This window comes from Artemia franciscana, chromosome 18, assembly GCF_032884065.1.
Source record: "Artemia franciscana chromosome 18, ASM3288406v1, whole genome shotgun sequence".
Classification (NCBI taxonomy): domain Eukaryota; kingdom Metazoa; phylum Arthropoda; class Branchiopoda; order Anostraca; family Artemiidae; genus Artemia; species Artemia franciscana.
The window spans coordinates 18,105,635-18,131,054 of record NC_088880.1 but is presented as its reverse complement, the minus strand read 5'-3'; the positions used below and the strand labels follow the sequence as shown (position 1 = coordinate 18,131,054).

The following is a 25,420-nucleotide window of genomic DNA, read 5'->3' as shown; positions in this document are numbered from 1 at the left end:
GTAAAGTATTGCGGGTTTGAATACAAAGTATGTTAGGTACAATTATTCTGCATATTATGAAGTAAGAATTGTTTTCTGACTTCAAACTGTCCAAATACTTTACCCCCCCCCCGCTCATGTGAAAATGTATAGCCCAAATTATATATGTCCCATCTATTTTGTCACTTGTCTTTGTCTTGTCTCACACTAAGAGGAAAGAAACTAACGAAGAAACTAATTTATTTTCAAGTTTTACACAGCGTAAACTTGAGTGAGTGGCGTATAATAGAAAAGAACCAAAATTCCTTCCCCCTACGGAAAAAAATCAAATAAAATTCTCAAATTTCCAAAACTTTATTTTCCATAGGTAGCATTTCCCGGGGGGGGGGGGTTAACGCCGGCCACCGTTCAATATAGTTCAGCCAGAGCCAAGTAAAGAATCCCTAATATTCTGACTTCATGAAAAAAGGGATTTTGTGTAACTTAGGTCTATTAGTCAAGGAAAAAATAAAGTAAGAATTTAGAAATGGTTAAGGATAGAAGGGTCAGTCGCTGGATAGATAAATGGAGTGTTGGAAAAAAAAAACAGGGTGGCGGTTTAGATATTTTTATCCGGTAGGAGTAGTTATATTTTTTCCGAGTTCAATTGATAAGTAGGGGGAAGGCAAATATTGCTCTTGTATTGCGCTTTTAAGACGTTACTGCAGTTTTTTCAGATAAATAAGGATCACCTCAAAATAGGGTATGGTAACGTTTTATACAAAGGTGTTTTTATAGTTTTCAGCAATAGCTTAAGTCCCGTGAGGTAGCTTATTTTCATATACGTTATTTTTACTATTTAGTAAGTATATTGTGGCTTTTTTTCACAATAGATTAACTCCAACAGCAAAATTGGGAAATGTTAGCTTTCCCATTCTTTGTATGTAAGTGATATTACATTAGCGGGTGACAACATTTGGAGAAGAAATGCACGGACTTCAGATCTTACTTAGCATTACCTAAATGTCATCAGCTGGTAATTAAATTTTGACAACATGTTCGTAATTTTACTACAAAGAGGAAGGACTCTGGCTAGGTAAACAAACAAATTACTTGGTTTTTTACTTCTTCTAATGTTTCCTGGAAAAAAGATATTGCAGTCGTTTTTGTATAGGATGTAGCAGCTATGTTTGCACTGAGCAAAGGTAATAGCTTAAGGAAGGCCATTAACTGAAAGATACTAAAACAAAATTTCTAATAAACAATAATGCCAATTCTTCATTACGTAATTGATCTCACAAGGCAAATGGAGTCTTTTCACTTTCATCACTCAACTGGTTGTGTGGGTTGCGAAAAACACCAAATACTTAGGTTATAAAACGAGATTAAGGTTTTATATTTTTTTATTGAAACAAAGATATATGGATGATTAAATTATTTCAAGGAATTTTGATTGTCCGGAACAAAGGCTAACTAGAGTTGCGTATGAGAATAATAGTAACAAGAAACAGGAAATTAGAGGATAAAGAGAAGTCTTCGTGGCTGTCCCTAATTAAAAAACTGCTCGAAAAGAGTAGTGTCTTCTGTATATGGAATCATAGTCAAGGCCCTACAGAAATTAAAGGAGTATTTCTCAGTAATTTAAAGACTACTAGATTTATCTTAAGTATTTTTTTTTTGTATTTATAAGTTGTAATCAGATAAATACCAAACGGTCTGCCACTGAATGAAGTTGGAGTGAATTTAATTTAAAAGATAATTTGCGAACTTGCTCACCATGCGTAGCTCTGGTGATGGACTGGGGCACTTTCTACTTAAGTGCAGCAAACTCGTTAATTTGAGGGTAATTCTTTTCTACTACTGGTCATGCTGAGGTACTACTGGATATTCTTATGTAAAAATATCCTAGACAAGTGATTGCTTCATTCTAAAATGTTATGGGTCTCAACGTGAGTTTTCTCACAGAGCAGTGTACTTTAAGTTTAGTTATTTCCTTTTTTTAATTAAACCTGATTGAACCTCGAAAACCTTGAACCTTACAGAAGGGGAGGGGGTAAAGTATTTGGACAGTTTGAAGTCAGAAAACAATTCTTACTTTATAATGTGCAAAATTGTTGTACCTACCACATTTTGCATGCGGACCCACTATACTTTAACCCCTCCCCCCTAATGTACATATATATTGCCAAATTTGTTTCTAAAGTAACGAAGAAATTAACAAGGAGACCGATTTGTTCTCGAGTTTTACACATCGTAAACTTGAGTGAGTGGCATATCAAACAGTTCGTGGTAACGAACTGTAGTAAGGAGCGACCCGGCTCAATAGTAACCAAAACTCTAAAAAATGGAATTTTGATACCAATACCTACATCAAAAGAATCGCATTTTAATGCTTATTTTAAAAATATAAGTTTCATCAAGTTTAGTCTTACCCATCAAAAGTTACGAGCCTGAGAAAATTTGCGTTATTTTAGAAAATAGGGGGAAACGCCCCCTAGAAGTCATAGAATCTTAACGAAAATCACACCATCAGGTTCAGCATATCAGAGAACCCTACTGTAGAAGTTTCAAGCTCCTATCTACAAAAATGTGGAATTTTGTATTTTTTGCCAGAAGGCAGATCACGGATGCGTGTTTATTTTTTATTTTTTTATTTTTTTTTTCCAGGGGTGATTGTATTGACCCAGTTGTCCTAGAATGTTGCAAGAGGGCTCATTCTAACGGAAATGAAAAGTTCTAGTGCCCTTTTTAAGTGACCAAAAAAATTGGAGGGCACCTAGGCCCCCTCCCACGCTAATTATTTCACCAAAGTCAACGGATCAAAATTCTGAGATAGCCATTTTATTCAGCGTAGTCGAAAAACCTTATAAATATGTCTTTGGGGACGACTTACTCCCCCACAGTCCCCATGGGAGGGGCAACAAGTTACAAACTTTGACCAATGCTTACATATAGTAATGGTTATTGGGAAGTGTACAGGCGTTTTCAGGAGGATTTTTTTGGTTGGGGGAGGGGTTGAGAAGAGGGGGATATGCTGGGGGAACTTTCCATCGATAATTTGTCATGGGGGAAGAAAATCTCCATGAAGGGAGCGCAGGATTTACTAGCATTATTTAAAAACACAATGAAAAAATAAATATGAAAAAGTTCTTTCAGCTGGAAGTAAGGAACAGCATTAAAACTTAAAACAAACAGAAATTATTACCCATTTGAGGGGCTCACCTCCTCCTAATACCTCGCTCTTTACGTTAAAGTATTTTTAGTAATTTCAACTATTTATTCTACGGCTTTTTTGATTCTGGGGTCATTCTTAATGAATTGGGACAAAATTTAAGCTTTAGTGTAAAGAGCGAGGATCTGACAAGTGGGCGAACCCCCTGATATATGTAATAAAAATATGAGAATACAAAAGTTCTCTACGTAAGCTAATTTATAAGCTACGTAAATCTTTTACTAATAAAAATATTCGTAAAAAATTAAAAGTTCTAGTTGCCTTTTTAATTAACCAAAAAATCGGAGGGCAACTAGGCTTCCTCCCCCGCTCTTTTTTTCTCAAAATCATTCGATCAAAATTATGAGAAAGCCATTTAGCCAAAAAAAAAAAAAAAAAAAAAAAAAAAAAAAAAAAAAAAAAATGCAAATTTCGTTTTAATTATTCCTCTGCGGAGAGCCAAAATCAAAACATGCATTGATTCAAAAACGTTCAGAAATTAAATAAAAAAAACAAGTTTTTTTTAACTGAAAGTAAGGAGCGACATTAAAACTTAAAACGAACAGAAATTACTTCGTATATGAAAGAGGCTGCTTCCTCATCAACGCCCCGCTCTTTACGCTAAAGTTTGACTCTGTCTCTCAATTCTTCTTTTTAAAACAGTAAAAAAATTTAGCGTAAAGAGCGGGGCGTTGATGAGGAAGCAGCCTCTTTCATATACGAAGTAATTTCTGTTCGTTTTAAGTTTTAATGTCGCTCCTTACTTTCAGTTAAAAAAACTTGTTTTTTTTTTATTTAATAATGCACAAGCACCGGAGTCTTTCATTGAGAGAGAGAGAGCCAGATCTCACGGTAATATTTTAAAACGATCAGAAATTAAAGTCAAAAAAAGTTTTTCAACCGATTGCAAGGAACAATTAAAACTGAAAACGAAAAGAAATTATTATGTATATGAAAGGAGTTGCCTCTTCTACAAGACCTTGCTCTTTACGCTAAAGTGTTGACTTTTTGTCCTTATTCTTTAAGAACAATTCCTGAAACACAATGACCGTTTAATCAGAAAAATAAGCTGTGTTTTAAAATTCAAAAAAAAAACTTTACGCAAAGAGTGAGGTCTTTAGGAGGAGGCAGCCCCTTTCATGTAGCCCAAATTGTATATTCCCCATCTATTCTGTCACTTGTCTTTGTCTTGTCTCACGCTGAGCTGAAAGAAACTAACAAAGAAACCGGTTTGTTCTCGAGTGTTACACAGCTTAAACCTGAGTCGAGGGGCGTATAACACACAAGTACCAAAATTCCTTCCCCCTATGAAAAAAAAAAACGAAACTAAAAAAGAATCTCAAATTTGGAAAGCCTTATTTTTCAAGGGGAGGGGGATATTTTCCTGGGGGTATTTACCAAGTGTATTTTATGGGGGGGGGGGGTAAACGCAGGCCACCGTTCAAGATAGTTTAATCACAGTTAAGGAAAGAATCCCACGCACACACAAATAAAAATCCTAGCAATATTAGACCAGTTTGGCATTTGTTTGTATAAACTTGAAATTCATATTTTTACAGTGCTCGCAAGATACATTATTCCACAGACGTACTCTACTTCGTACTTCGAACTCTGATTCTGCTCCTTTTGCTTGTGCGTCCAACCAAGCATGAACACGCACTCAAACACTATTCCAAATCCCACCCGTACGAAATATTGTTGTCAGAAACTGCGCTTTTTGCCCTCTTCGCTTCATATATCCCCTGATACCCGTTTAATACTTGGACGTCTGTATATCTATTCCTTTACTATGCATGGAGAAATCTTGTGCAAAGCCCCACCAATGAAAAAAAGAAATGGAGAAGCGGCTACGTTACTTTATCATTTGTCTAATGATTTGGTCACCTTCACAATGCTTTAATTTAAACCTATTGATTGTCTCTTCCGACAATCGAATTTGAATTCCTAAAACGGACTTTAATTAACGTTTTCATAGACCTTCGGAATTAAATTATAAATCTTACAAAAATATTTCGTTTCAAAAGGCTTGGTATATTATCTATTGCGCCGCAATAAAGACATCTTTATTAAAAAATGATTGGTAGATATTTTTTTAGCTGTTCTACGTATAGTAGGAAGTGAGAGATAGAAGGGATAGAAGGAAGAGATAGAGGGGGAGGGGTAATCAGGATTGATGTATTATTTGCTACCTAGGGGATTCAATACCTTCAAAATCATTTTGGAACCCCCTACGTCGTCTGACCGTCTCAAAGAAAAAGTGCCCATTAGCAAATTCTCTAAGGAGTTTAGCTATCATTGGAAGCTATGGAGAACTGTTCGTTTGACTAGACTATGAAATGTGATTGGAAAGACAGTGAAATTTTGTTTTTCCTGTGTCAGTAAGGTTTTCAATCAATGTAAGTAGCACCACAGGGAGCTGGCAAATTGCTCAAATGAAATTTCGTTTGAAATGGTTATTAGCGTTTTCCGAGCAGGTACGCTGGAGTATTTTTAGGGACTGTCTTTTCGAAAACTTAAAAAAAATATTCTCCGTTTAATAAAAAAAAAACTAAATTCATACTTTCTAATATTGTAAATTTCATTAAAACTAAGTATCTCCGGCACGAAACGGGAGAATCTAAACAATTTTTCTATTATTTCTGTGAAAGTAAGTGTCAGCTTCTAGTTTGTTTTTCATTTACTCGGATCTCTTATCCAAGCTCTACAAGTTGTGGCAAGACCACCCATCAATTCTAAATAGTTTGGCCACACACAAAAAAAATTGTTCATAATGGACGAGATGGGAACATCTGATGTATCGAATCCTGTTAAGTACTGAACAACTGAACAAAGTTAATTCTTCCTTCCTTCGAATATAGTTGTACTTATTTTAATTGTTTGTATTTGTGGCGGGAATCAGGCGTTTCCACCTTGCTCTGCATCGCGGATCTCTAAGACTTGTTTTGATCATGTTGCACGGCATGCTGCCAGGTACTCTGCAAGTGGGAACCACTGGGCTATCCATCTGTGTCCGAACTTTCTGAACCCCAGATAGGTTCAAGATCTGATTTGGATAGGTTCCACCGGTTATCTCGCTGTCCTCCATGGTGTCTCATTCATTAGCCGAGGGGCTCAGCTAGCAGGATTCGGCGAGGGAGGTTGCTTCAGTGACTTCCACAAGACATGTCCGAACTATTTCAGTCGGCGTTCTTCGATCCTGAAGGCAACAATTTTCTTGATGCTGCATGTTCGTCGTATATAGGCGTGCCATAAGTTAGCCGATAAAACTTAAAGTGACCATGTCTGTAATTATAATTATTTAATGCTAACAATATCCTAGACCAAAGAGTTATCTCGCAGTTGAGATATACAGGGTCTTACGAACCTTTGTGAGATTAGAATAAGAACAAGAGTCATCGTCGTAACCAGAAAAAGTTGTATATTTGATCACAATCATCTTTATAAGCATCGACTGTCCATAACGACCTTGCGTCATAAACCTTAATTTAAATTTTCATGTAACGTTTAGGTTATATTCGGTCGTACATTAACATTTAGGTTATAAATAATGCACGTGAACAATGGGCGAATTGCGTAACTTACAGCTCTTTCTTCAGGGACTGTAGGGATCTTGTAATCCCCAAAAAGCTTAGTTATTAGACGTTCGACTATGCTGAATCAAATGGCTGTGTCAAAACTTTGGTCTGGTGTCATATCAGGAAACTAGAATAAAGACCATTTTACTTTTAAGGTATTTGGTATATTTTGAAAAGAAATGTATTATGACCACCTCTTATTCTTACCCAACGATACCTTAAAGAGTCAACATCCCTTGTCAGAATAAGCTTTTTTAGTTTGTGTGGTTATTTCATTATTTTCTAATTAACTATTTAATATTTACTAACTAATAAATATTTAAATTATTATATATTAAACTATAAGTTATTTAAATATTTAATAGAGTTAATTGGATGGTCCCGCTATACTTTGTAGAGCTTGGACAAGAGATCTGAATAAACGACAGAAAATTAAAAGCCACGCCTACTTTCCTAGAAATCTTAAAGAAAATTTTCAACTTCCCCCGATTTGTGCCGGATAGAAACGCTCAGTTTCAAGAAAACTTCATCAGAAAGTGTAATTTTTTTTTCGATTATACGGAACTTTTTTAAGTTCCGGAAAAGGCAATTCCTGAAAATGTTCTAGCATAACTCGTCGGAAAACGTTAAAAATAAGTTCATAGGACCTATCATTTGAGTAATTTGGTCGTTTTGGGAGTTCTTTGGGTTGCCACCCGCTTCGATTAACAAACTCGTCAAAGAAAGAGAAGAGAAAATTCAGCGTCTTTTTCAGTTAAATTTCACTGTCAAACCCTGGGAGAATTTGCAGATGTATTCTATGTCTTTGAGACGGTCAGCGAACGCTGAAGCTCGCAAAACGATTTTTAGGCATCGCTTTAAGTTATATAATAGTTTTTCCTTTTTCACTCGAAGTATTCAAATACTTTTTTTTTGAAAAAAAAAAAATTTCAAACTTTCAATGCTTCGTCACAAATCCTACCCTAAAATTACCGTCTGGTAAAACAAATACTGCTAAATTATATTGTTTCCGTTCTAACCGAGCAGCAAAAAATCAGATAAAAATATCCCAAATAGCAAAAGGAGTCTTCGGTGATCGCATCTATGTAATTTTAATTTGATTCCATGATATAAATCATTGAAATACTTACTAATGGTCTAATTAATAATATGTCCGTGGTTATGGCAGTAAAAAATGAATCCTCGCGATTTTGAGCAGCCTGCAGTTTTCCCTCAAGTGGGCTACTGCATAGATGTCCTTCCACTCTGGAATAAGGCTGGTCTGGAGGACTTTTATTTCACGTTTGTATGTCCCGTGGAGCGTGTTCTTTGGTCTCCTTCGGTGACGGATGCCTTCCAGTTGCCTTTGGAGGAGTATATTTGGAATTCTATGATCTGGCATGCGGAGGATATGTCCAGGGTATTGTCATCTTCGTTCTCTCACAATACAGGGGATATCCGGTTGGCCTGTGTGGATAGAAATCTCATCGTTACTGACATGATATCTCCAGCTGATCCTTGGGATCCAGAAAAGACAATTATTCTCAAAGATGGTAATGTTTTTTTCATGTTCAACCGTTAGCTTCAGGGCGATTCCACAGATTAACTCGAACAGACATAAAATTTTCCTGAACAGCCCGAGTTCCATCTTCTGAGAGCATACTGTGGATTTCCAGACTAGATCCGAGGCTTATCGTTGATGTTTCTACAGCAGATTTTTTTTAAGGGGATGGTTTGCTAGGCCAACGCCCAACCGGTTTCTTGGTATCATCTAGGAGCAGGGATATCAGTTTCAGTACCTGACTGATGGACCGGAACTCAGAAGGTCTAATCAAATCACAATGTCCACAAATCACAACACAGAATTGATTGAAAGGTCACATCCTTCTAGAACGGCCTTGGTTATCATTCGTCATCAGCACAAGCTCGAATATACGGCAAGCAAACAAGAAAATAATTAGCTCTATTGTCCTGTGCGCTAGAAATAGTACAGATTAGAACTGACAATGGTTGTCTGAGACAAAGAGCATGTCCAGGGCACGTTGGGGTCAAAGCCATTTTTTTTATTTAAGAGGTCTGATGTGCTAAAATGTGCCCTAAAAACAGCGTAACACATGGTATTTGGTAATTTTAATTGCCTATTTGGATTTTTTAACTGATATAATATTCAATCTTCTAAATGCATAACTTCAAGATGAGTGTGTTGCATAATGTATGCTGTACATTTGCAAAGTTGGGGCTTTAATATATACTTCTGCAATTGTTAGGCTTCTGTGATATTTCTTTTTCTCTTCATCTGATTGATTTGTAAATCTAGCAATATCCTTCACCCGCATATTGTTTTTGGGCTTCTGACTACTGGTAATATCCCTCCGATCGAATTTCTTGACGCTCCCAAGTCCAAGAATTTAAAAACTGTGTTGTTAAATAGCAAGAAGAATACTTTTGTGCTCAGCATGCTTTTTGGTGATTTTATGCAGATACACCACTTTAAGCCGTATAATCTGAAAACTTGACGCAACAGTCGTGGCTGAGTTCGAGCCACTTGATGATTTTTTAAGGTACATCTTCAAAATTATTTAATAAATGCCCTTCTTGCTTAACAATTTGAAGTACCAGTCCCTTGAATCCCTTGTTAATTGCTTTTATAATGTGTAGATCAATAATTGTACATTGATTAGTTGTGTAATTGACGTTGTGTAATACGTTGATTAGTTGTGTAATTAGATTAGTAAGTAAGTGCTCAGCATGCTTTTGACGCAGCAGTCCTGGCTAAGTTCGATTTGAATTGGCTTGTCGGTTTTGATTTTTATGAAGTCCAACTCGTTTAGTTTGATGATGACTTGTTTTCAGTTTGATGTTCCAAATTCTTATCCATTCGAATTACTTCAAATACATAAAATAAAACTTATTATTATCTTGTCCAATTTCAGCCCCCATTTTAGCCCCCTATATATTTAGCTAGCTTATTTCAAACGTTTCACTGTTCTTGGTGCTTTAAGAGTCGTTACTCCTTAAGGGAGAAGGCCAAATGTCAGAATTGCACCAGTATTGTTACTTGCTAATCATAAAAATTGCTAATAAAAAAAAGCTCGAGTCGAATTGGCTTGTTGGTTTTGATTTTTACAAAGTTCAACTCGTTTAGTCTGATAACGACTTTTTTCAGTTTGATGCTCCGAATTTTAATCTATTCGAAGATTTTTTTTTCCAATTTTGTGGCTGAGAAAATATTTTTAGGTATAAGGAAGAAAGAGCAAATGAAGTGTACCATTTAGGTGTTTTGGTTTGTTTTTCTTCTCTTTTTTTAGAGGAGGAAGAACATTTTAATAACTGATAATGTTAAGTAAGGAACAAAATGTGTAAGCTGATAAGGGCTAAGATTAAAGTCTGTATAGGTCATCTGAGTATATCTACTAGTTTCTGCGGAAATCTTTTTATTTTTTTTTCCTTTCTTCTAGATTCGAACCTCAATAGTTCATAATACTGGGGAAGAACGAGTATGTTTAAAATTTACCTGAGAAAGGGCGTTGTTTTAGAAGGTAAAAGGTTATTATTATAAAATAATGTATTTTGGTCAAAAGGCTACTTAGGTAAAATAACCAAAAAACGAACTTGGTTGAAATTTGTATCTGGAAACTAAGGATGATGGAATTATGGAGGGGGTCTGTTTGTGAGGTCTGCACACATGCCATTTTAGTCCCCTTTCAGTAGGGCCTTAAGCATGAATACTGAAGTCTAGTACTGTATATTTCAAAGGTAGATTTCTGAGAACAAGAAAACAATTATTTGATCCAAGGACGAGACAAGCGTTCACTGTTTTATGACTTGTCTTCTATTTAGTAACGCCCTTATGACAAATGTAGCTTAATTCAGATTGTCGATATGTTGACAGAAAATAAAAACGAATTTTAACCACGCCTCTAGCCTATAAGTAAAATCTTAATTTGATTTTGAATATTTTTCACTTGGATTTGACAGCAGTTAATAATGAAAAAATTAGGTGGATATTGTTCTGGTTCAATGGAATCAATATTCTTACTTATTCGTTTCTAACCATGGGCGTGGGCACAAAAGGGAAGCTTTCACTATGTTTTAGTTCCTCTAAAGTTGGACTAAGTTAAGATTGTATCATAGCACCTGAATAAAAAAAGTAACCTGAAACCGCGAGAAACCCATAATTTTATTATCTGAGAAAAACTACAACATGGAATTCATGCGTTTACACTACAAAGGGCATTAAAATAAAACTTTTTACCCCTGATCCATCTTAGGCCCATTTATTGCTGAAAACCACAATTTTCTAAGATGTTTCTTATGGTTGTTTTCACATTTATGGAATTTTTAGGGCAGTATCACATTTTCATCAGTGGTGTTAAGTTGACCTGCAAAATCAAATGAGCAAAACTAATTAGTTGAATTTGACCATGCTTTTTGTTCATAAAGATTTAAAAACTAGCAGTCTGTTGAACCCAAAGGCAACTACATCATCGAAGGAAAGCTACACCTTATAAGCTGCTTGGTGAGATATGTTCTTACCCTATTCTTTGTTATATGTTCTTACCCTATCTTTTTATTTTTTAACGAAAGTAAAACAGTTCAAAATAGGGATGAAATCTTTTTCTTGACAGTGAATAGATATAAAATTTTTTAACTGGATATTTCGAACACATATACAGTGTTCATCATCAGCAGTAAAACTAAAAGACATTGTATTTTAGTTTTGATGCTGATGATGAACATTGTATATGTGTTCAAAATATCCAGTTTATATATATATATATATATATATATATATATATATATATATATATATATATATATATATATATATATATATATATATATATATATATATATATATATATATATATATATATATATATATATATATATATATATATATATATATATATCTATTCACTGTCAATAAAAAGGTTTCATCCCTATTTTGAACTGTTTTACTTTCGTCATGGAAAGGCAGTGTGGTCTTAAAAAGTTGAATTTATAATTTCTCTAGTTTATAAAGAAAATATGGGATTTGTAAGTTTCCACTTATCCAACCAAAATAATCAAATTTGACTTTCATCGTCCTCGGTAATCTAAGTAGTTTAATAGGTTGAATTCATGAAATACAGACCACAATATTACAAACAGTGCAAGTGTTTCACTACTTTAACGCCATAATTAATTTTTTTTTTATAGTGTTTTAATGTAGCATTAGTTAACGCAACTCCCCTGTCTCTTATAAGTGAAAGGGTTTGTCCTCCAGTGTTGCAGAAGTTTCCATTGAAACAGCGTTCTGCTTGCAAAATGACGGTAAAAACTCTCTTATACCCCACAGCTTAGACAACACACTCTTAGACCCCAAGTTCCTTACGTAAGTTAATTCGTAAGTTACGTATATTTATTATTAATAAAACTTTCGTAAATACAATTAAAAGTTCTTGTGGCCGTGTGGCCTTTTTGATATTAACCCAAAAAATTGGAGGGTAACTAGGCCCCCTCCCCTGCCCCTTTTCCTCAAAACCGTCCGATCGAAGCTTTGAGAAAGCCATTTAGCCAAAAAAAAACAAAAAAACCAATGTCCAAAGTTTGTTTTAATTATTCATGTACGATGAGCAAAATCAAAACCTGCATTAATCAAATAACAATGAGAAATTAAATAAAAAACAAGATTTTTTTACAGAAAGTAAGGAGCGACATTAAAACTTAAAACGAACAGAAATTATTCCGTATATGAAAGGGACTGTTCTTTGACTCTTTGTCACAGTTCTACTTTTTAAAATAAAAAACTTTAGCGTAAAGAGCGGGCCGTTGAGGACAGGGGACAGCCCCTTTCATATACGGAATAGTTTCTGTTCGTTTTAAGTTTTAATGTCGCTCCTTACTTCCAGTTAAGAAAAAAAACTGATTTTTTTTTTATTGAATCGTTAATAAGTAATAAGCGTTAATAAGCCTACAATCCTTGCATGACCTCTGCTCCCTGTTTTGCTGTTTCATCTAGTACCTCTGGTGCTCAGTGTCAACCCCTTTCGTCTGTTTCTTCTTCTGATTGTGATTCAGCACTCGATCGTCTGTACATTAGTTCAGTCCTCCTTAATTCGGAAAGACTCAGTGTTTTTCGTCGACCCGGAACATTTATTTGTAAGTTTATTAGCAATTGGACAACTTTAGTGCTCGACATTCACAATTTTTTGGACTCTTTCCATCGTTGCTTTATCTGCTCCCTCTGATGCTTGGAGTCAACACTCCACGTCTTGGTCGACCTCATGCCACATTCTTTTTCAACGCCTAATCTGCATTTGGCCATAGGGACTCTTTTGGCCTCTCTCTATCTCACTTGGTTTCTGTAGGAAGCTAATTACTTAGTATGACGATACATTTTAGACCCAGGGATGCTGTACATAAAGTTTTAAGAGAAGAATGCTATGGTCTTATGAAGGGAAGAGAATGCGTCGACCAAATTTTCACTCTGATTAATAATTGAGAAAAGCCTGAGTCCTCATCTGTCGTCAGTTTTATAGATATGGACATGCGTTTGATTCAACCGAGATAAGATCTTTAGCGAGGGTCCTATCCTTGTATGTTTTCACCATATAAATAAATTAAATCTATGGGTTCTCCAAGTTGACTGGGCTCCGACCCATCTAACAAAAACGTATATCTTAGGCTGCACTTGGTTTTTAATAATAAAATTTCAACTGTTTCAAAATAATCATGCTTGTGATTATCAAAGTAACTTTCTACAGCATAATCTTTTTCATGAACGCTCAAATCTTATCTTGAACTGTAAAAATGTCTCATCCTTTTGAAAAATTGCAAATATACATTGAATTTGTTTTGATCGGAATCATTTTGGGAAAAAGGGGCTTGGGTGGCGCTGGCTGCCTTTCAGTTACTTTTGACTCTTAAAAAGGGCACTAGAAGTTCTGATTTTTGATTGAATGAGCCCCCTCCGAAGCTTATATGATCATCATTTCCATTTGAATGGCTTCTGTGAAAAAAATAATAGACAGTAATACCTTGAAGCCCTGTGGCTCTGTACTATAGGAAACGCTATAGCGTTGCCTATGATTTCTGCTCGTTTTATGTTTGGAAGATTATAGGCTTTAGTACTGCTTGTCTAAGGTTTTGATATGGTTCTTTACCCTTCTTTTATAATTTCTTTTTTTGGAAAATGTTTTTTTTTTTAATTTTAAATGAAGATTATAGCATAACCATGTAAATTTTGTTGCATAGTAGCCTATTATTAGAATAATGAATTTCATTTTACGATCATACCAGTCAGTAATTTAAAACCTTGTATGCCAGTCTCAGCATGCTTAGATATGCACCAAGAAGTTTCTGATTCTTTTCACTGCGAATTTGAACCATATCCTCTAGTTTTTCAACATCTAATAAATTCTAACACATTTCAATTTAAACCTCACAGCCCCGCCCAGTTAGTTCATTTCAATTTTCACAACAGGATAGATGATGTTTAACCCCATAGCTTGAGCGCAGGATAAGGGCGGATATGAATTACTAAATTCGTTTTGGTGTTTTTCGGTCCGCTGTAGAAGTAAATCACTAGCTGTAAAAAAAATGTGTTTATGTTAACTAGGGGCCTGTCACAGTGGTGCAAATCCGTGGAACATCCCAAGAACAAATTATGTGTAGTAGCACATTAATTATTCTTCTTGTTTGGCTTAATCCGTCCTCTAGCAAGACAAAAACTCATCGGATAGAATTACATTTTCGTTTATAAAACAGCTGGGATATATCAATAATTTATTTAATGAAATTGAAATGTTGGTAAATATTAGGCTATCTCAAAAAGCTTTTACGTATCTCGCCTAAAAAGATCTAGTTTTTATTAATATATCTTCTTTTTTTGTCAGAACATTTTTAAAGCCCAAAAATCGGAAAAAATAGAGCACAAATAAATAAAAAAAAGGAGAACTCTTATGGACATTGCGGTGTATCTAGGAAAATATGGAGAAAAGCGTATAAATCTTGGTATTTCTTGTCAAGGGCTGTGAACTGAAGGTCCCTTTATTCAACATGAATATCTGTCTTCATCTTTATCTCTTTATCTGTCTTCATCTTTATCTGTCTTCATCTTTATCTGTCTTCATCTTTATCTGTCTTGACCTTTATCTGTCTTCATCTTTGTCTGTCTTCATCTTTATCCGTCTTCATCTTTATCTGTCTTCATCTTTAGCACTGTGAATTTTCATACTTGATTCGTATCTATAAACGTTGGTTGCAGTCAACGGTCAAAACAAAGACACCAACATAATTAAAAAATGCGTTTATGTTAACTAAGGGCCTGTCACAGTGGTGCAAATCCGTGGAACATCCCAAGAACAAAATATGTGTAGTAGCACATTAATTATTCTTCTTGTTTGGTTTAATCCGTCCTCTAGCAAGAAAAAAACTCATCGGATAGAATTACTTATTCATCTATAAGACAGCTGGGGTATATCAATAATTCATTTAATAAGATTGAAATGTTGGCAAATATTCGGATATCTCAAAAAGCTTTTACGTATCTCGCCTAAAAAGATCAAGTTGTTATTAATATATCTTTTTTTTGTCAAAAGATTTTTAAAGCCCAAGCATCGTAAAAAATAGAGCACAAATCAAACAGTTCGTGGTAACGAACTGTTTGAACGTGTAAGGAACGCTCCTTACACGAACTGTGTAAGGAGCGACCCGGCTCAATAGTAAACAAAGCTCTAAAAAACGAGATTTTGATACCAATAGATATATCAAAAGAATTGGATTTTTATGCTGATTTTAAGTATATAAGTTTCATCAAATTTAGTCATACTCATCAAAAGTTACGAGCCTGAGAAAATTTGCCTTGTTTTGGAAAATAGAGGGAAACATCCCCTAAAAGTCATACGATCTTAACGAAAATCACACCATCGCATTCAGCGTATCAGAGAACGTTTTTGTTGAAGTTTCAAGCTCCTATCCACAAAATGTGGAATTTCGAATTTTTTTGCCAGAAGACCGATCACGGGTGCGTGTTTATTTTATTTTTTTTTCCAGGGGTGATCGTATCGACCAAATTGTCCTAGAATGTCGCGAGAGGGCTCATTCTAACGGAAATTAAACGTTCTAGTGCCATTTTAAGTGACCAAAAAAAATGGAGGGTACCTAGGCCCCCTCCCACGCTCTTTTTTTCTCAAAGTCAACGGACCAAAATTTTGAGATAGCTATTTTGTTCAGCATAGTCGAAAAACATGATAACTATGTCTTTGGGGCTCACTTACTCTTCCACAGTCCCCAGGGGAGGGACTGCAAGTTACAAAATTTGACTAGCGTTTACATATAGTAATTATTATTTGGAAGTGTACAGACCTTTTCGGGATGATTTTTGGTTAGGGGAGGGGGCTACGTGGGAGGATCTTCCCTTGGAGGAAGTTGTCATGGGAGAAGAGAAATTCTATGAAGGGGGCGCTGGATTTTCTAGCATTATTTAAAAAAAACAATAAAAAAATAAATATGAAAAAGTTTTTTTCAACTGAAAGTAAGGACCAGCATTAAAACTTAAAACGAACAGGGATTATTACGCATACTGGGGTCCATCTCTTCCTAAATAGCTTGCTCTTTATGCTGAGGTATTTACTGTTTAATAAAGTAGAATTGAGAGAAAAATTAAAACTTAGCGAAAAGAGCGGGACGTTGAGGGAGGAGCAGCCCCTTTCATACATGGAGTAATTTCTGTACGTTTTAAGTTTTAATGTCGCTCCTTACTTTCAGTTAAAAAAAACTTGTTTTTTTATTATTTATAAATAAAAGAAGCAAAACACTGATGGACCGCGCGGTATATCTAGGGAAATATGGAGAAAAGCGTATAAATCTTGGTATTTCTTGTCAAGGGCTGTGGACTGAAGGTCCCTTTATCCAACATGAATATCTGTCTTCATCTTTAAGGAATCTTTATCTCATGCACTGCGAATTTTCATACGTGATTTGTATTTATAAACGTTGGCCCCAGTCAACGTTAAAAAAGACACCAATACCTTTTCATGGTCCATCATTGGGTTACTAAATGTGTCCAATCGGTATGAACGATGTCCAATCGGTACGAAGTCGGACATAATTGGTGCATTTGTATAAATGCATATTAGAATGTATTATTTTATATCCAACTTATACAGGTGTTAAGCAATGCATGCATAGTGCCCTGTCTTGTATTATGCTCGCTGACCATTTGGAGCTTTTCTATTTTGCTTGGGCATTATGTATGCTGAGAAATTAATGACTTTGTCCATAAAACACACACAAGCCTTGAAAATACGCACAAGCTTTGGAGCATGTGTCATTGAATGCGAGAATCAATAGGAAAAAACAAATCCACGAATCATGTAGGAATTTTCGTTTGATCAAACAGTTCGTGATAACGAACTGTAGTAAGGAGTTGCTGGATAAGACGAAAATTCTACATGATTCGTGGATTTGTTTTTTCCTATTGATTCTCGCATTCAATGACACATGCTCCAAAGCTTGTGCGTATTTTCATGGCTTGTGTGTGTTTTATGGACAAAGTCATTAATTTCTCAGCATACATAATACCCAAGCAAAATAGAAAAGCTACAAATGGTCAGCGAGCATAATAGAAGACAGGGCACCAAGCTTAATAGTAATCGTCCCGTTACAGAAGTAGTTACTTTAAGGCGATGGAACTTTCTTGGAACTTTAACGATTCTTTCGAATATAGTCAGATATGTGTAGTTACAAATGTTTATGCACTGTTTATTTAAACAGTATTGGAAATAAGAGCATACTGTTTCTATAAAGAGTTTGGTTAATGAATTATACATATTTTGGCTAACAAACTTTGAACACAATTGGAGCGTTTTGTTATATTTTTCTACCATGTTCTTCAAAAGCAGAAAGTAAAGTTCAAAATTATTCATATTACTCAGAATATTACATATCTGAAGCTACAGATATATGCTTTTTATATCTAACATTTCATTCATTTCTAGTTTGAATTGGTGCTTTTCGTCCTTCTTCTGGGCACATACGTCTGACCTTTGCGGAGGAGGGAGGGGCCAGAGCAATATTTTGGGAAAGAGGGCCGAAAAGGGCTTGTTTGAGCAACTATTTTTCTAGAATTACTTCGGACAGATATCGGAAAGAGGGAGTTATCCTCCCCTGTCTGGAGGTATGTAGACAGGTAGGCCTATGCGTTACTGTAACAAAATTGCAGCTTATGACTACATATTTGAAACACAATTAATTTCACTATAGCATTAATTGAAAAGAAAAAAAATTTGAAACACTAGAAATTCCGCGAAAATGGTTTCAAAACTTGCAAGGAAACGGGACCTAACATGAATTTTCTGAAACTGATTTCTAGCAAAGGAAAAAGACATATTTTTTTAGATGCACAAAAAAGAGCCGAAGCTTGAACCAATTAACTTCTAATTGCTTTGTTTCATCTCTGAAAACTAAACTTTTTCTTTAGTCACCTTTTTATTTTTATTTGTTCCTTCGTCTTAGTTGTCTGTTCAAATAAAGGTTTGGTTGAAAATATGCATACTTAAAAGATATTAAATTCCGTAAAGAGCAACAAAAGGGTTATTTCAAAAATATTTGTATATATTATAACAAGGGACTACAACAATTCAAAAACCTTAAAAAAGAAAACCAAAAGTTCTAAGCTTAGTAGAAATTGTTGTTAAAAATTGGACCTGCTTTAATAACCAAATATCTTTGAAAAGAATCAGTATGAAAAGACATTAAATTGCGTAAAGAGGAAAAACCTGGTAGTTGCAAAAACATTTGCATATATTTTAACAAGTGATCACAGCAATTAAAAAAACTTAAAAAACAAAAGTTTGAAGCTTAGTAAATTTCGTTCTTGGAAATGGAACTTGCTTTAATAATCAAATATCTTTGAAAAGCTTTTAGTATGAAAAGACAGCATATTGTCTGTGGTTAGAAAACAAGCGACATCGAGAATCTATATATATAGAAGCCTGCCGCGTGCCAAGTGCCGGGGCACGGCCAGTATGAAAAGACAGCAAATTGTCTGCGGTTAGAAAACAAGCGACATCGAGAATCTATATATAGAAGCCTGCCGCGTGCCAAGTGCCGGGGCACGGCCAGTATGAAAAGACAGCAAATTGTCTGCGGTTAGAAAACAAGCGACAACGAGAATCTATATATGTAGAAGCCTGCCGCGTACCAAGTGCGGGGCACGGAAGCTCGTAAATGCAAAAATATTTATATAGGCCTATATTTTAACGAGGAATTACAACAATTCAAAAACCTTAAAAAGAAAACCAAAAGTTTGAAGCTTAGCAGATATCATTGTTGGAAATTGGACTTGCTTTAGTAATCAAATATCTCTGAAAAGACTGCAATGTGAAAAAACAGCAAATTGTCTACGGTTAGAAGACAAGCGACAATAAAAATCCATATATAGAAGCCTGTCGACCGCCGGGGCTCGCCGCCGGGCTATATATATATATATATATATATATATATATATATATATATATATATATATATATATATATATATATATATATATATATATATATATATATCATGATATAACTGATTTTTATTCTAGTGACCTTAGGTCAGGATACTAAAGGTCATTCATCTACTTTAAGTTTGAGAAAAGTTAATTTGTGTCTTGTTGATTTTTTAAACAATCTGCTCCAAGATATCTTTCATTGTCTTCAGCTTTAAAAATAAGAAATATCTGTGTAGCCTATAGATGTATTGCTTGTTGTTGATCATTATTCACTTTAGTGTTCTCTGAGGACAAAAGCTGAAGCAAGTAACCTTTGTTTTATTCAATTTTCATTAACGGTCTCTGACCGTTAAAAGACTGTACAATTTTGAGAGGAAAAATAAAATTAATTGTCGACAGAAAACTAAGATTCTTAAACGTTTTATTTGTTCTAATTTTGCAATCTTTTAAAAAATCTCTTACCTAGTGCCTGATAGTGGAGTCGTAAAAGCGAAATTTCCCGAATTTGCAATTAAAAAGAATGCATTTTAAAAATACGCTGATATGAGTAATTCAATGCGCAACCACCTAAAAAACACCCAGAATGCTCCAATCTGACCAGACTAATTGATGTTATGCTATTGCCTATGCTACCAGTTTTTCGATGTATCTTTTTTTTCTATAAAAGCAGAGCGAATTTAAGACCTAATAAATGAATGTTCTGTAAAAGCAAGTAAACAAATAAAAACGAAAAAAGGTGAAGATATGTTATGACAATGGGACATTTTCTACATTTTTCGGTCAGCTTTGAAATATTTTTGTAATGGATTTGGTGACAACCCTGCTAATCAAAGAATCATCCGATTAGTTGCATTTGTTTTCTCCTTGGACTCATTGTGATTCTCACTGTTGCTGCTCTTCTAACCGCACATTTTGTTTACGATTCCATTTGATCATTCTTGTCGCGTATCTTCTAACCACAGATTCCTTTGTCCATTATTTTTAATTGCGGTTTGTTGTGATGCTTGTTGTCAAATGTCTTCTAACCGCAGATCCCGCTTCGCTTCATTTTTGTGCATCATTATCTGTGAAAATTTTCCATTCCTTTTGCCTTAGCGGTTTGGACTCATTCAAAATCATATGTAATTTTGCAGGACGTCATATATGCCAAACAGGGGAATCCTTTCCCAGCCTTTCCTCAGTGCGTATATTTTGCTTAAATTGCTTTGTTAAATAATTCAGTAAAAACCGACAATGTTCCATTGGACCTGCCTTCTGAAATATGTAAATTACACAGTGGGGTAATTATCATTTCATTCTTTAATTTCAAATCATGGGTGGTGAATAGACAATTTCAGTTGAATTAAGAATTTCTGGGATGAAGTAAATTCCTCATTTTTATGTATCCTTTATTGACAATAAAATAACATGTTGTTTATTCAGTTGTAATTTCTGAAACATTTTAATTTCTCAATAATATAATTATCGGGTTATTCTTTATTTTTAAGTCAAATTTTCGTTGGCAATCAATGTAATTTTTGTTGTTTCTTGTTCTGTGACTACTCTTTTGCTGTTCAAAATAAGTTCCCATCCTGTGTATTTTTGGACGTGTCATAGATACTACAAACCAAGTCCTCCTTCCGCTTTATCCTTCATAGACTCACGCACGCTAATATAACACGCCCCTTCATTCCATTGTAATCATCCCTCTCGTTTTTTCTAACCGCAGGTCGTTGTCCATTGTTTTCGTTGAGGATTAGCTGTGATGCTTGCTGCATGTCTTCTAGCCACAGGTCTCTATTTTGCTTCATTTTCGTTCCTCATTACCTCAGACATTTTTCATGCCTTTTGCGTTAGCTGTTCAGATTCATTCAAAGTCCTGTGTAATTTCGCATGACGTCATAAATAAAACACCGTCTTTCCACGCTTTTCCCAAGTCGTTATACTTTTGCTTTAATTGCATTGGCATATAATTCAGTAACAGCCAGGAATGTGCCAATATACCTACACCCTCTGAAATAGCTTATTAAGCATTGGTGTAATCGTTGTTTTATTCTTTAATTTCAAGTCTTAGGATGGCAAATGAGCAATTTCAGTTGAATTAAGATTTTGCCGTTTCTTGCTCCATGCCTTTTTCTTTAGCTGTTCAAAGTCATTTATGGTCTTGTGTAATATTCACACGTTATAAATTCTAAAACAATGCGACCAAGCTTGGGGAGATGGTGTAATTTATGCTCTTGAAATTTAAACGAGTATGACGTCACTCACATGATTTTCATTCCCAAAATTAAGGCTCTAAACGACTTTTCTCAAATTTGCGACCTATCTAGATCGTTTTTCTGGTCAAGAAATCCCTGGAGGCTTAGGAGGCCAACCTGCCATGCGTAGCTCAGGCCTTTGGCTCGTGCACTACCATGGCGTTGTATTTTTAGTTCTTCTGTGATTGTCTTTTGATTTATAGATTCTATGCCCTTTTTTAGCATTCTAAAAGAAAATATAATCTTTAAAATTTTTTACGTTTTTACCTTGAATAGTTCCCTCTATTCGTTACAGCTGTTCTTTCTAATTTTCATTTCTTCAACCAGATATTGTTCACTGTCAGCAAACACATACAATGAAATATTTTTATAGAAACTTAAAACCAATTGTATTGTATGCTAATTGTATGAAAGTGTGAGAAATAATTGAAACAGCTGTAAAAACCTCGGGAGTCTTAGAGGGGGGCTTAAGGGTCTAGAGGCCTTCCTTCACCGTCTCTATACGTGCCTGTTAGTCAGTCGATATACTTTTTGTTCTTATGATTATGCAATGCCGGATCATGGATATTGCATCTCATTGCCTATTATTTTAGTGAGCTAAAAAAAAAAGGTGCGAGCATTTAACGCGTGCTGCCAATTCAAGATTCAGTAACTTGAAGAATTGATTTGATTGAATTGCTAATTTTTATACATTGAATCCCTAATTTCATAAAAGAAGGAGTGTTGATCAGGTTACAATATTCATAAATGTAATTTAAAGTGGAAACCAAACGCATCAATTTATATTTCATTAAGGACCTGCTTATATATAGAACTACTTTACATACTCGTGTATGCCGACCTTTACCGTATTTCTATGCAAGAGTTTGCCATGAATGCAAAATCTTGTTCTGAAATAAGGAATACTGCTCTGAATTTTTTTCTATCGACCAAAAATTGGGGGACACTTAGGCCCCATCCCCCTCACATTTTTTCCCCAAAGTCACTGGATCAAAATTTTTAGATATCCATTCTGTTCAACTTTGTCAAAAACCTAATAACTATGTCTTGGGGACGACTATCCCACGGTCCCCGGGGGAGGGGTTACAAGTGACAAACTTTGACCATTGTTTACATATAGTAATGGTCATTATGAAGTGTACAGACGTTTTCAGGGGGACTTTTTCACGTTGGGGTGGTGGGGGGGGGGTGAGGGATCAGGGGGAGTCGGTTAGATGGGAGGAATTTTTCATGAGTGAAGAGAATATCCATGAAGGGGACGCAGGATTTTCTAGCATTATTAAAAAAAACAATGAGAAAATAAATAATTTTTTTCTCAACTGGAAGTAACGAGAAGCATTAAAACTTAAAACGAACATAAAATATTACGCATATAAGGGGGTTCGTCTACTCCACAATACCTTGCTCTTTACGCTAAAGTGTTTTTAGTAGTTATTCTACGGCCTTTGTGATTCAGAGATCATTCTTAAAGATTTGGGACAAAATTCAAGCTTTAGCGTAAAGAGCGAGGTATTGACGAGAGGCCGAACCCCCTCATATACGTAATAAAAATACAAAAATATAGAAGTCCGTTACGTAAGTTAATTCGTGTGGTACGTATGTTTATTGCAATCAAAAACGTTCGTAAAAAATAAAATAAAAGATATAGTTGCATTTTAAGTAGCCAAAAAGTGAAGGGCAACTAGGCCTGCTCCCCCACCCCCCCTTTTTTTTTATCAAAATCGTCCCATCAAAACTGTGAGAAAGCCATTAAGAAAAAAAAAATGCAAATTTCGTTTTATTTATTCATTTGCGGTGAGCCAAAATCAAAACATGCATTAATTCAAAAACGTTCAGAAATTAAATAAAAAAGCAAGTTTTTTGACTGCAAGTAAGGAGCGACATTAAAACTTAAGACGAACAGAAATTGTTTTGTACATGAAACAGGTTGTCCCCTCCTCGGCGTCTCGCTCTTTACGCTAAAGTTTTTTTAATTGTTTCAAAAAGTAGAGTTGTGACAGAGTCAAGCCTTAGTTTAGTTGTTTTAAAAAGTAGAGTTGTGACAGAGTCAAGCTTTAGCTTAAAGACTGGAGCGTTGAGGAGGGGACAATCCCTTTCTTATAAGGAATAATTTCTGTTCGTTTTAAGTTTTAATTTCGCTCCTTACTTGCAGTTATAAAAAACTTGTTTTTTAAAATTTAATATCAGATTGGAAATTCGCACATTGTAACATCAGCTAAATTCCACGGTACGATGATATAATGCGATTTTTTTTTAGTGATTAAGACAATTCAAATGTTTTATCTGCACTAATTACCGAAGGAACAAAATTAAAACAACAGGTTGCTCTGTCGAGTTGTAATAGATCAAGGAAAGGATTATTTTAAAACATCCTTAGCTGATCACCGCGTATACAGCTAGTGTGACCGAAAACGCAAAAATCAACTATATAGAAAACACTAAATTAAAAAAAAAAAAACAAGGAAATAAGAATTCTGCTTTCGATCATGAAACACCCTTATTTTCATAGCTGCCCGATCTCCGGGTATTTTTTTTTTTTTAATACTCGGCCATGGTCCGTCCACAAATTTCGCAGACCGAATTTATCTCCAGTGGCCTTCAGGAGACCCTTACGGCGCTTTGTCAATGTAGATACGATTTCTTTGCTGGAGAATTGAATGAGGAGTGAGGACAGGAACAACTTTGAAGTTATCCTGGTTGTCCAGAAGAGGAAATCAATTCACAATTACTTTTTAACAATTAGACAGACTGTCAAGCCCATTTTTTTCTTCATACTTTCCATAACCATTTGCGTCAAATCAGACCTCGATCAAACAGTTCGTGGTAACGAACTGTAGTAAGGAGAGACCTGGCTCAATAGTAACCGAAACTCTAAAAAATGGGGTTTTGATACCAATAGTTCCATTAAATGAATCGCATTTTAATGCTGATTTTAAATATATAAGTTTCATCAAGATTAGTCTTACCCGTCAAAAGTTGCGAGCCTGAGAAAATTCGCCTCATTTTAGAAAATAGGGGGAAACACCCTCTAAAAGTCATACAATCTTAACGAAAATCATACCATCAGATTCAGCTCATCAGAGAACCTTATTGTAGAAGTTTTAAGCTCCTACCTACACAAATGTGGAATTTCGCATTTTTTGCCAGAAGACAAATCACGGACTCGTGTTTATTTGTTTTTTTGTTGTTTTTTCCCCAGGGGTGATTGTATCGACTCAGTGGTCCTAGAATGTCTCATGAGGACTCATTCTAACGGAAGTTAAAAGTTCTAGTGCCCTTTTTAAGTGACCCAAAAAATTGGAGGGAGCCTAGGCCCCCTCCCACGCTCATTTTCCCCCAAAGTCACCAGACCAAAATTCTGAGATAGCCATTTTATTCACCATAGTCGAATACCTAATAACTATGTCTTTGGGGACTACTTACTCCTCTGCAGTCCCCGTGGGAGGGCTGCAAGTTACAAATTTGACCTGTGTTTGCATATAGTAATGGTTACTGGGAAGTGTACAGACGTTTTCAGGGATTTTTTTTTTGGTTTAGGGGGGCAAGTTTGGGGGGGTACGTGGAAGGATCTTTCCATGGAGGAATTTCTCAGGGGGAAGAGACTTTCCATGAAAGGGGCGCAGGATTTTCTAGCATTATTTAAAAAACAATGAGAAAATAAATATGAAAAGTTTTTTTCTACTGAAAGTGGGGAGCAGCATTAAAACTTAAAAGGAACAGAAATTATTACGCATATGAGGAGTTTAACACCGCGTAATACCTCACTCTTTAAGCTAAAGTATTTTTAGTAGTTTCAACTATTTATTCTACGGTCTTTGTGATTCAGGGATCATTCTTAAGGAATTGGGACAAAATTTAAGCTTTAGCGTAAAGAGCAAGGTATTGACGAGGGTTGAACCCTCTCATATACGCAATAAAAAAATACGAAGTTCGTTATGTAAGTTAATTCGTTAGTTACGCATATTTTTTACCA

The 25,420-nt window shown here is 35.2% G+C and overlaps 1 protein-coding gene across 9 annotated transcripts in view; it reads left to right on the top strand.

The window, feature by feature from the left end:
* Positions 1-25,420, top strand: part of LOC136038704 (uncharacterized) — a 211,762-nt gene that overhangs the window by 107,899 nt on the left and 78,443 nt on the right. For 2 of the 9 annotated variants that reach the window (XM_065722024.1, XM_065722023.1), the window contains exon 2: positions 11,069-11,242. The exons of 4 other annotated variants lie outside the window; for them this stretch is intronic. Coding sequence is in view for 1 of the 5 variants with exons in the window: in XM_065722019.1 (XP_065578091.1) it covers positions 10,223-10,262 (40 nt within the window). In the remaining 4 variants the exon portion in view is untranslated. Of the gene's footprint in view, positions 1-10,181; positions 10,263-11,068; positions 11,243-17,708; positions 17,900-25,420 lie in introns of all 9 variants that reach the window. 3 more of the 9 variants (XM_065722021.1, XM_065722022.1, XM_065722019.1) reach the window with 3 other exon arrangements.